The sequence below is a fragment of the Nycticebus coucang genome, chromosome 7, assembly GCF_027406575.1.
Source record: "Nycticebus coucang isolate mNycCou1 chromosome 7, mNycCou1.pri, whole genome shotgun sequence".
NCBI classification, from domain to species: Eukaryota; Metazoa; Chordata; class Mammalia; order Primates; family Lorisidae; genus Nycticebus; species Nycticebus coucang.
In genome coordinates this window covers 128,104,932-128,117,363 of record NC_069786.1, presented here as the reverse complement: position 1 = coordinate 128,117,363, position 12,432 = coordinate 128,104,932, and the positions used below count along the sequence as shown (strand labels likewise).

At 44.0% G+C, this 12,432-nt stretch overlaps 1 protein-coding gene across 3 annotated transcripts in view; it reads right to left on the bottom strand.

The window, feature by feature from the left end:
• ARMC9 (armadillo repeat containing 9) overlaps positions 1-12,432 on the bottom strand; it is a 199,553-nt gene that overhangs the window by 137,299 nt on the left and 49,822 nt on the right. For all 3 annotated transcript variants that reach the window (XM_053597121.1, XM_053597122.1, XM_053597123.1), the window contains exons 9-10: positions 10,169-10,267; positions 2,692-2,726 (exon numbers count right to left, since the gene is read on the bottom strand). In XM_053597121.1, coding sequence (XP_053453096.1) covers positions 2,692-2,726; positions 10,169-10,267 — 134 coding nt within the window. The remainder of the gene's footprint in view (positions 1-2,691; positions 2,727-10,168; positions 10,268-12,432) is intronic.

The following is a 12,432-nucleotide window of genomic DNA, read 5'->3' as shown; positions in this document are numbered from 1 at the left end:
TCACTTTTTTTATTTTTAGTAGAGACAGGGTGTTACTTTTGCTTAGGCTGGTCTTGAACTCATGATCTCAAGCAATCCAACCACCCCAGCCTCCTAGAGTGCTAGGATTATAGGCATGAGCAACCGCGCCCGACCTACACGCTAGTTTTTTTTAATGTTAGTTTTTAAAAGATAAAATGAGATTTTCTTAGACGGTCCAGAAGAAAGGGACCGAAAAGAGGGCAACAAATGAGACCTCAGTAAACATTCCTGGGGAACAGCGTCTCCTACTTTTACATCAAATAGTAAACTCATGTACATGTGCACATTGATTACTTTGGCAATTTTTTTTCCTGAGGCAGACACTATCTTGACTTTAAAAATTAATAGAGCCAGGCCGTGCCTGTGGCTCAGTGGGTAGGGCGTCGGCCCCATATGCTGAGGGTGGCAGGTTCAAACCCAGCCCCGGCCAAATTGCAACAAAAAAATAGCCAGGCGTTGTGGCGGGCACCTGTAGTCCCAGCTACTTGGGAGGCTGAGGCAAGAGAATCGCCTAAGCCCAAGGATTTGGAGGTTGCTGTGAGCTGTGTGACGCCATGGCACTCTACCGAGGGCGATAAGGTGAGACTCTGTCTCAACAACAACAAAAAAAAAATTAATAGAGCCAATTTTAAAATTTTTATTATAAATAACTGGCCCGTATTCTTCAAAAGTGTCAAGGCATAAAAGACAAAGACTGAGGAATGATTTTAAATCAAAGGAAACTAAGAAGACGTGATAACTAAATCAAAATAATGGAACAATTGATAAAATGTGAATAAGGTCTGTGGATTACATGACAATACTGTATCAATGTTAATTTTCTGATTTTGATAACTACTAGGTTTGTGTAAAAAAATTTTTTTTTTAGACAGAGTCTCACCGTGTCGCCCTGGGTACAGTGCCATTGCATCACAGCTCACAGCAACCTCAAACTCCTGGGCTTAAGTGATTCTCTTACTTCAGGCTCCAAAGTAGCTGGGACTACAGACACCCACCACAATGCCCGGCTAAATTTTGTTGCAGCTGTCATTGTTGTTTAGCTGGCCTGGGCTGGGTTCAAATCTGCCACCCTTGGTGTATGTGGCTGGCACCGTAACTACTGTGCTATGGACGCTGAGCCAGCTTGTGTAAAATATTAACACTGGGAAATCTGGGGGAAGGGTAAGAATTCTTTATACTATTTTTGCAGCTCTGAAATTATTATTATTTTTTTTTTGTAGAGACAAGAGTCTCACTGTACCGCCCTCTGGTAGAGTGCCGTGGCGTCACACGGCTCACAGCAACCTCTAACTCTTGGGCTTACGCGATTCTCTTGCCTCAGCCTCCCGAGCAGCTGGGACTACAGGCGCCTGCCACAACGCCCGGCTATTTTTTGTTGCAGTTTGGCCAGGGCTGGGTCCGAACCCGCCACCCTCGGCATATGGGGCCGGCGCCCTACTCACTGAGCCACAGGCGCCGCCCAGCTCTGAAATTATTTTAACACGAAAATTTTAAAAAGCTTTTAAATTTAAATGGGCTCTTGTTCTAGACAAAGAAGTTCCATGGTAAAGCCAAGTTTGATATGTTGTGCAGCTGCGGTGAGTTCTTTGAAGGGAAGAAACACTATCATATTTGGACCATCTATACCTCAGAGTAAAAGTTATATTACCAACTAAGTGTATTACTAATTAAATTTACCAGCAACTACACTGCTTAATAGCTCTATACTTCTGTGATCCAGTCACTCTCCTGCTGTCCAAGGAGACTATGTCGGCCTTTACTATCTGCAGGTAGTAGATGAGATTTGCCTCTTATGTCACTGAGAATAATATCAGCAAATCCTGAGAGTATTTGCTATGTCCCTGGCACTGTCCTGAGGGTATTCTATCTTCACAGCAATCCTATAAAAGCATTATTCTTCTTCTCCTCATTTTGTAAGTGAGGAAACTGAGGCACAGAGAAGTTATATAAGTAGGCCAAGGTCACAGAGCTGGATACAAAGGTGGGATTTTTAACTGTCTACGCTTATAAGCACTATACTATACAGCTGCCAAAGTGGCAGGAGAGAACTAAGTGCAGGTCAATGTCAGACTCAGGCAGGACTGCTGGAGGAGGAAGGTTGTGACTGTCTCAGGTGTCTGAGGAATCTCATAGCTCCATTCCCCCTATACACATAGGCACACAACTGACTCAGAGGTTCACCAGACTCCATCCCAGTCCTCATGTTCAAGTCAAAGGTCTTCAACTTCCTTACTGCTACCGCACACATACCTGATGAAATGCACATGTGTGAGACACCCTCCTGGGTAACAACCAAAGCTATCACATGGCCCTGGTCACATCATGAACCAGCAGAGAACATAAAGTCTGGGGACTGCAATGCTATTGACTATTGATTACGCTATGACAGCAGATTAAATTCATTTTATAGAATACCACAGGAATAATTCAACAGTCTTTTTCTATTTGATGCTACCTTAACAAAATAAATAGAATTAACATTAAAAGATAATTCCAATTCAACATTACTTATCAGTACTAGGATTTCCTTTAATATCCACATGTAGCTCTAGCTCAAAGGCATTATTCTAAACTAGGCTGCTAAGATAAGTGTTTATTAAAGATAGTTTGAATTCCAGTTTTATACATTCCTGTTCTCCTTAATAAAAATTCCTGTGAGGAGTTACTTACATGGGTGCCAAGGAAGCTCGTAACATGGTAGAAGCCTGAGGGGAAGGGGACAGATAAAAGAAAACAGATTGTATCAGACGCTGACAATAATACATTGATCCTAAATCACTCTAACTGCACAGAATCTGTTGAGAGAACTTTTAATCCTCCAGGACTTGCCAAAGTCACACCTGATTTAAAAATCAGCCCAAACCCGTGTTAAGTCACATCACCACTGATATATCTCAAGAGCCACCCACCCTGGTGTTGCTGGACCAGTCCAAGAAAAGCTCTGGGGAGGCTGGGTGCGGTGGCTCATACCTATAATCCTAGCACCCTGGGAGGCCAAGGTGGATGGATTGCTTGAGCACACGAGTTCAAGACCAGCCTGAGCAAGAGTAAGACCCTGTCTCTACTAAAAATAGAAAAACTAAGGTGAGAGGATCGCTTCAGCCTGGGTTGGAGATTGCCGTGAGCTATGACGCTACGGCATTCTACCCAGGGTGACAGCTTGAGACTCCGTCTCAAAAAAAAAAAAAGAAAAGTCCCAGGGAAACCAGGTAGATTCTCCCTGTCCAAACCCCCAGGGGCATTTTAAGCTGCCCAGTTAAAGACCTTAGAATAAAAGCAATGTGGACCTTTATCAAGATTTTCTCTTTAAGTATAAAATTAACACATGCATTTTGTACTAAGTCAAACACTCTAGAGGTATTTAAAGAAAAAATTAATAATTCCCCTTTCACTCCATCCTATTTTAGAAACTTCCGCATCCAAGTAACTCTACAAACCCAGAGTTATCACAGATAGGACTTGAGACTCATCCAGGGGGCTGTGGCTTAGATTTCCACCTAGAAAGTTGAGATTTGGTACCAGACTGTCTCCTGGTCAGCTCCCTCTCTGTCGACTCCTGCCTCAGGACAGACACTCAGCATAGGGTAGAATGGGCCCCTCACTCCCAGCAACCCAATGTTCCTCCAGTATCTCTGCATTCACATTTGCCCAGGGAGAATAGGACAGACCACGACCTTTTCAAATGCTACGGGCAGCATGCAAAGATGTATGCAGCATCACTGAAACAGCAACAAATGAAAAAGTCACCTAAACAAAATATAAATGTGGAGCCAGACGCAGTGGCTCATGCCTATAATCCCAGCACTCTGGGAGGCCAAGGCAGGTAGAATGCCTGAGCTCAGGAATTCAAGACCAGCTTGAACAAGAGTGAGAACCTATCTCTAAAACAATAGTTAGGCATTGTGGCAGGCGCTTGTAGTCCCAGCTACTTGGGAGACTGTGGCAAGAGGATCAATTGAACCCAAGAGTTTGAGTTTATATATATAAACATTATATATATATAAAATACAAAATATATAACTTAACAGAAATAGTTATAGAATAATACATATGATAAAACTTTAATGATATGTATTTCTTAAAACTCTAGAAGGGGTAGGCATGGCAGCTCACACCTGTAATGCCTGCACTCTGGAACACCAATGTGAGAAGATCACTTGAGGCCACAAGTTCGAGACCAGCCTAAGCAACATAGCAAGACCCTGTTCCTAAAAAAAGTTAAAAATTAACCAGGTGTAGTGACAAACACTTGGAGTCCCAGCTATTCAGAAGGCTGAGACAAGAGGATCCTTTGTACCCCAGGAGTTTAAGGTTGCTGGGAGCTACGATGGTGCCATTGATGCCACTACATTCCCACCTGGGGGACAGAGTAAGATCTTGCCTAATAGAAGGTCCAGAGGATGCATGTGAAACATGGGCATAGGGTCACCTGTGGAAGAGGTAGGCTGTCCTGAGAGTGGGGAGGTGGTGTGTGTTTTGCTCCATGTACTGACATACTAGTATATTTTCTAACTAATATATTTGTGTGACCTGAACTCTAACCTCTCACACAGTGAGGGCAATGCTTGGTTGCAGATGAAACCCTGTGGGGAAACAGACCATCTTTTCTCCTTTAGTTATCACAAGTTGCTGATAGAAAATTCACCTTGTCTCAGATTCCAGTGAATCATGGCTCTGATAAGGTAAAGACTATGAAAGACAAAGTGGGTTGGCCAGTGCAGTGGCTCACACCTGTAATCCTGGCATTCTGGGAGGCCAAGGCAAGAGGATATTTGAGTTCAGCAGTTTGAAGAAAAACCAAGGACGGGTGGTGACAAACAGGTTCAAACTGGAGGCTACTTGCAAGGGCTCTTTGCCTCAAAAAAAAAAAAAAAATGAATTCTATCATCATAAACTCTTTGGAAACATATGAATTCACCTGCCAGCTCTGATAACAGCAGCACCTTTTTTTCCCTGAGACAGTCTATGTTGTCCTTAGTAGAGTGCCGCAGCATCACAGCTCACAGCAACCTCAAACTCTTGGGCTTAAGAGATTCTCTTACCTTGCCCTTCCAAGTAGCAGGGACTACAGGCACCTGCCATAATGCACGGCTATTTTTTTATTGTAGTTGTCATTGTTTAGCAGGCCCGGGCTAGGTTCAAACCCACTAGCCCAGGGTATGTGGCTGGAACCCTAACCACTGAACTATGGGCACTCAGCCATTAGACACAATTACGGGGGCATGAATGAGATATGGGCAGACCATACTTCTTCCCTCTCATGGTTTTTTCTTTTTAGAGACAGAGTCTCACTTTGTCGCCCTTGGTAGAGTGTCGTGGCGTCACAGCTCACAACAACCTCCAGCTCTTGGGCTTAGGTGAGTCTCTTGCCTCAGCCTCCTAAGTAGCTGGGACTACAGGCGCCCGCCACAACGCCTGGCTATTTTTTTGTTGTTGCAGTTTGGCCAGGGCTGGGTTCAAACCTGCCACTCTCAGTATATGGAGCCGGCAGCCTACTCACTGAGCCACAGGTGCCGCCCCCTCTCATGGTTTTCTGCTGTGGGGTGCTCCTCTCCCTAGGAGAGGGGGTGATTTGCTGGATTTGTGAGATCCTCTCCCTTGGGGAGTGGATAGACCTGGCATGCATACCACCCTGCCAGAAAGGACATGTCGTCTCTGCTCCTTCACCCAGAGCTGACCAGAACTGGGTGTGTAAGCATCTGTAATTCCAGGGCTCAAAAGAAAGACAGCCACCTGCCTACGAATAAAATCTCCATTCTCCAATATATGCTTTGTCAGTACCAACAGTGACATTTTTCAGTTCCTTTTTCCTTTATTTTTCTGTCTTGTTTTTCAATCGGTTTAGAACTCAGGGGGATGTGGTGCTATTTACTGGGCCTTTTTCAACTTTCAACAGTGAATAAGGTTGTAGAAGCCCAGATCCTTGTTAACATCCTTATTAACAGTTAAGAGTTAAAAAACAGGCTTCAAACACACTACACTTTGTAGACACCAGCAGTTTTCTGATGGGGCCCAGCCAAGCTCCTTTACAGAGCACAATTAACTCAAGCTTGACAGAGCGCCCAGGATAGCTGATCAAAGTCCACTCTAAAAAGCAGCTGCTCTGTGCCCATGTATTTATCTGGAAATTAATAATACTCTGTTTGGACCTAGAGTAAAATTTATCCCCTTAAAAATAAGTAAGCAACCTTCTTCCAGATCCTAAATCCTATCAGTTCAGTCAGTAGACACCCCATCAAAATTCTATTCTCATTTCCTTCTTCATACATTATAAATCTGAATCCTGAGACTGGTATCATAAATCGACTTTAAGCATGTCTAGTCAACAATATTCTTTTATACTTTTACAATGATCCCTTCGTCTACTTTTTATCGTCTTGTAGAGAAATCTGCTAGGAACTGTAAAAGACTGTAGCTTTTACTGCCTGTTCCTAAGTCAGTGACACAGTAGAGAGAAAATGGTCATGAGCGCAGCCGACTATAGCTCATCCTGCTTCCCCTGGTTTCTAATGCATAGATGGAATCTGTACCTTGATCCCAACATAACACATGACATTCATAAATTTTTTTTAAGGTGATATAATAACTAAAGTCCAGGAGATCTAAAGTTGTTTTTTTTTTTTTTTTTTGAGACAGTTTTACTCTGTCACCCTGGGTAGAATGCTGTGGCATCACTGAGCTCACAGCAACCTCAAACTCCTAGATTCAGAGATCTTTTTGCCTTAGCTTTCCGCGTAGCTGGGACTACAAGTATGTACCACCATGCCCAGCTAGTTTTTCTATTTTTAGTAGACATGGGGTCTCTCTCATTCTTGCTCAGGCTGGTCTTGAACACTCCACCTGCCTCAGCTTCCCAGAGTGCTATGATTACAGGTGTGAGCCATTGCACCCAGCCAACATTCATAACTTCCTTTTTTTTTTCTTTGAGACAGAGTCTCACTATTTCGCCCTCAGTAGAGTGCTGTGGTGTCACAGCTCACAGCAACCTCAAACTCTTGGGCTTAGGCAATTCTCTGGCCTCAGCCTCCTAAGTAGCTGGCACTACAGGCACCTGCCACAACACCCAGCTATTTTTTTTGTTTATTTTTGTTGTTGTAGTTGTCATTGTTGATTTTAGCTGGCCCAGGCTGTGTTCGAACCCACCAGCCTCAGTGTATGTGGCTGGTGCCCTACCCACTGAGCTACGGGCACTGCCCAACATTCATAACTTCTAACGGGATAAAGAATCAGCTACATTTCAAACTGCCCCTTAGTAACATGACATCACTTTTAAATAAGCTGGATGCATTACTACTCCTATAGAAAAAGGAAACTTAAAGATGCTTATTTGTGTAAATATGATAGAATTTTATAACTTAAACCTGGAAAACACTAAGTACTGATAATAAACAGATGGGAAGGAGGGAAGAAAGGGGTGGTGCTACTAGACATAGCTCCTGCTATGCTACTATAATTGCTGCTGGAAAGCCATCATTTTGGGTACACGCTCTGCTCCTTATCTGCCCTATGGCTAACCATACAGTGGATAGAAGATCCGCTCAGTCAAATCTCAGGGTTATGGCTAGAAGCCTCTTATCCTAGAGGGCTCATGAAGAATTTACTGTTCTAAAATTTGGTGATCCAACATGTACTTCACTGACATCTTAAAAACAGCCAGTTCTCTAGGATTTTTGCATTCCCAAAGCACAGATACTGCAGCTTCTATCATCTGTCTGTCCATGTGTGTGAAGTGTGGACACAGCCAGCAGCTGACATCCTTCTGCTATGCCAAAAACGTGGTCAAGAAGACCTGCTCCTAAGTGCCAGACAATGTGCTTTCTATGAACATCCATGAGAAAAACTATCCTCAGGACTTAGAACCAGGTCTAACAGTGTGGAGCAGTTGTTCTGACCAGCCAGTCTGTTTAAAAGATTTAAACATCTTTTTAAATTATTTTGTTTTTAAATTATAAAAGTAATAAGCCTACTGAGAAAAAATGAATGGTCTGAAGGACGCCTGGAGAACTTCAGTGGCATTGAAATGATCTGCTTCAGGGCAAGTGGCTCATTTTTCGGTTGTGCTTGCCAGCCTGCGTGTGTAGCACACATGTTCTGGATGCAGGAGGTTACATAATAAAATTTAACTGCCCCCTCTTGCTTTATGAGCACTGTAAGTTGGGTTAACTGCTCATGTTTCCCTTTTTGCAGGGACTGCTAACAGCTCAGAGCCAAATCTGTGACCTTCCTCTCCAGAGGTACAATACCTCATGACTTACAATTTTTGTATCAGCCTTAGCCTTTGATGACTTTTATTTTTCCTACCCTTCTTTTCATTTAACCACAATTTCTTTACTTTTTTTTTTTTGAGACAGAGTCTCAGGCTGGTGCCCTGGGTAGAGTGCTGTAGCATCACAGCTCACAGCAACATCAAGCTCTTGGGCTCAAGTGATCCCCTTGCCTCCATTTTTCTATTTTTAGAAAAATTTTCCTATTTTTATTAGAGACTGGGTCTCGCTTTTGCTCAGGCTGGTTTCGAACCCGTGAGCTGAGGCAATCCATCTGCCTTGGCTTTCCAGAGCACTAGGATTACAGGCATCAGCCACTGTGCCCTGCCTATTTTCTCATTTTTCATATTCATGTTTTCTCATGTTACAAGCTGCTGCAAATCTAAAGAATTTGGTACAGTATAAACATCTTTTTAATACTAAAAAGGCCTCTGTTTATTACCTCTCTAACATTAATGTGAAAATCCCAGGTGGCACCTGTGGCTCAGTGGGTAGGGTGCCGGCCCCATTTATGGAGGGTGGCAGGTTCGAACCCGGCCCTGGCCAAACTGCAACAAAAAAAATAGCCGGGCATTGTGACAGGTGCCTGTAGTCCCAGCTACTTGGGAGGCTGAGACACGAGACTCGCCTAAGCCCAGGAGTCGGAGGTTGCTGTGAGCTGGGATGTTACAGCACTCTACCAAGGGTGATAAAGTGAAACTCTATCTCTAAAAAAAAAAAAAAAAAAAAGTGAAAATCCCTTACTTAAAAGCTAACTCTGACCCATGGCGGTGAAGGCACTACTCACCCAGGAGCTTTGTCACAACTCTTCTTTCACCTGACTTCACCCACCCAGCCTCTGAGCCAGGTTGGCAGGAGCTCTAGAGCCATCGGTTCCTGACTTTGAAGACTTCTTTGGAGACTGTGGTGTACTGCTCTGGATAAGAACCCCTGTCTCACAACCACGTGCCTCCAGATGTGCTAGTCTAAGCAGGACATAACATCAAAGACGTAATATTTGGCTGACATGCATACCCCGAATCTAACACAAGGAAAAGTCAAACACAAAAGGAGAAATATTTTATTTTTTAAAAGAGGGAAAACTATGTTCTTCTAAAAGGCCATGAAAGCCAAAGAAAGACTGGGGAGATAGTCAAGACTAAAGGAGGCTAAGGAGCCAGGAGGAAATGCTATGAAGCACATTTTTGGCCCAACTGACAAAATTGGAAAGTAGATGGCAGATAGGTAAGAAAATTTTACCAATGTTAAATTTACTAAAGTTGGTAACTGTTCCATTATATAAGAGAAGATTCCTAGTTTTAAGAAAACACACATGGAAGTATTTTGAAGTAAAGGGCCAAAATATATGTAATTAATCCTATGTAATGGTTCAGAAAACTGTGTGTGTGTGTGTGTGTGTGTGTGTGTGGAGAGAAAGAGAGAACAAACAAATGGGGCAAAGGCTAACAGCTGATGAATCTGGGTGAAGGGCATACCCACGTCCTTTGTGCTATTTGTGCAACTTTTCTCTAAGCTTGCAATTATTCCAAATAAAAAGTCAAAAAAAAAAAAAAGAAAGAAAGAAAGAGCCCCTGCCTGAGAACACACAGCAGTTATTGTAAAAGGAGAATGAAGTTTCCATTCATTCCTACGATCCTGGCCCTGGGAGCCGTCAGCAGCTGCAGATCATGCCTCTCTCCTCACCCTCCCCAGAGGGCGTCTTTCATCTGTGCCCTCTTCAAAAACAGCTTTCTTTCTCTTCTGGGAGTTTCTAGACCTCAAAAGCCAGCTGAAAGGCAGCCTCTTGCATGCTATTTTCTCATGCTCTTTCATTTTTTTTAGTTACGTTCTTTTTAAGTTTATGGAGACAGACTATAGGCCCCCTGACCCCAGCAGAGCCTCACCGTCCCAGGCCTTGTGAAGTCCACGCTATGAGCCAGGCTCTGCCGCATCTGGTTGCTGAAGAGGCGGACACAGACACTCTGGAGGTACTCAGGAGTGATCTGCAAGGGACACAAGGACATCAGTAAAGGCACTACTCACCCGGGGGATATCTAAGGTACACTGCAATCAGAGCTGTCTCTAGACAGCATTCTGTAAGGTGTGGTGATGAAGTGTATGAGCTAGGAAAACAATCGTTCTGCTTCAAGGATGGATGAAAGCTGAGCTGGCAGAGCAAACCGCTAAAGTGCTACAGTCCCCACAGGAGACATCTTACTGCAAATCGTACTGCAAATCGGATAATTCCACTTATGTGTCTCCATTGTCATGTAAAATAAATCGATCTTAAACCATTTTTGTAAATCCCAGTAATGAAGTCACTGGGTGGCCATGATGTGGTGGAAAAAGCGCCAGGCTTCAAATCTGAAGACCTGGGCTCATGTCCTGCGCTTGTGAAAACCAACAGCGCTGTCTCTTGCTTTTCTGATCTGTCGACTGGGGTGAGAAATGGCCACCTCTCCAGGCCGCAGTGCGGGGTAAATGAGGTGATGGATATGCCGAGCACACAACAGGTGGCTTGGTAAATGCCTGCTGAAGGAAAAATAAGACATTTTTTTTTTTTTGTAGAGACAGAGTCTCACTTTATTACCCTTGGTAGAGTGTCGTGGCATCACAGCTCACAGCAACCTCCAGCTCCTGGGCTTAAGCAATTCTCTTGCCTCAGCCTCCCCAGTAGCTGCGACTACAGGTGCCCGCCACAATGCCGGGCTATTTTTTGCGGCAGTTTGGCCGGGGCCAAGGTTTGAACCTGCCACCCTCAGTATATGGACTTGGCGCCCTACTCACTGAGCCACAGGTGCCACCTGGAACAATAAGACATTTTAAATTAACTACTGACTGCTTGACAACAGAGGCTGAGTAACCATCACCACCTCCGTTACTGTACTACGGCGTTCTTCAGCACCTCATACCTTTCTCACCAGCCGCTATAATTCAGGATTGATACACATCACCTAAGGTGGTAATCTCTGAATTTTTTTCATTTTATGTCTTTTTCTTTTTATAAAAATAATGCATGCTCATTTTAAATGCACAAGTATCACAACCTCTCCTGAGTCCCACCCTCTCCCCACAAACCACCCGCTATGGCTTGAACCTACTATGAGGAAGGGTGCAGCCTTCTCTTCTCTAGGAATGGTGATGGGAGGACAGCCTCCTTCCCCACAGCTCCCTGATCCCCTGAGCCAGCCTCTCTCCTACCCCTTACTCACACATCTACATGACGGGAGGGCTACCCAACCAGCCCATGAGTTGGAAGGGGCTGGGAACACTGGGTTAGACCCTTTTCTTCCTCCTAGGACTCCTGCCCACTCACTAGAAAATTCAGGTCTGCTTCAGACACATAAAAGGCTCTGTTCAGCCTGTGGCAGGTGTCTGTGATCATCCCTCCTCAACATAAGCTACATGTGAAGTGACTCAGAGGGAGAAGAGCCCTGTCTCAAGGCTAAACCTCCTAAATTAATCACAAATTTGTTCCCTCTGAATTCCTACAGTATTAAAATGTAAATATTCCTTTTTAGTCCTCTATTCTTAGACTTTCTTTCTACACCTATTCCTTCCCTACAACTAGAAATGTGTTGAAATATATTTCATATTTAAAATATACCTTCCCACCTCCTCCAGGGTCTTCATCAATTGACCAGTCCTCAACATCCTTCCCCAACAGCCAAGGCTCTTGGAAGAACCACCCACGTTTGCTGTCTCACCCCCGCCCTTTGCTTTTCAACATGTTTCCTCTGCATTACACCCTGAAAACTCTCATGGCAAGAGGTCCCCACCAATGACCTAAATGTCAAAACCAATGGACACTTTTCAGTTCTCATCTAGAGTCTTCTGTGGCTTTTGAGACTTTGGATCAACTCCTTAGTTGACTTCTTTGACTTTTCAACCTGCCACCAGAACCATTTCTCTAATAGGCAAATTTGATCATGTCATTAAAACAGAAGAATGAGGAAAGGACATGACTAATTAAAAAAAAAAAAAACCCACCATGGCTCGGCACCCATAGCACAGTGGTACAGCGTCTGCCACATACACTGAGACTGGCAGGTTTGAACCCGGCCCAGGCCAACTAAACAACAGTGACAACTGCAACATAAAATAGCTGGGCATTGTGGTGGGCACCTGTATTCCCAGCTACTTGGGAGGCTGAGGCAAGAGAATCAAG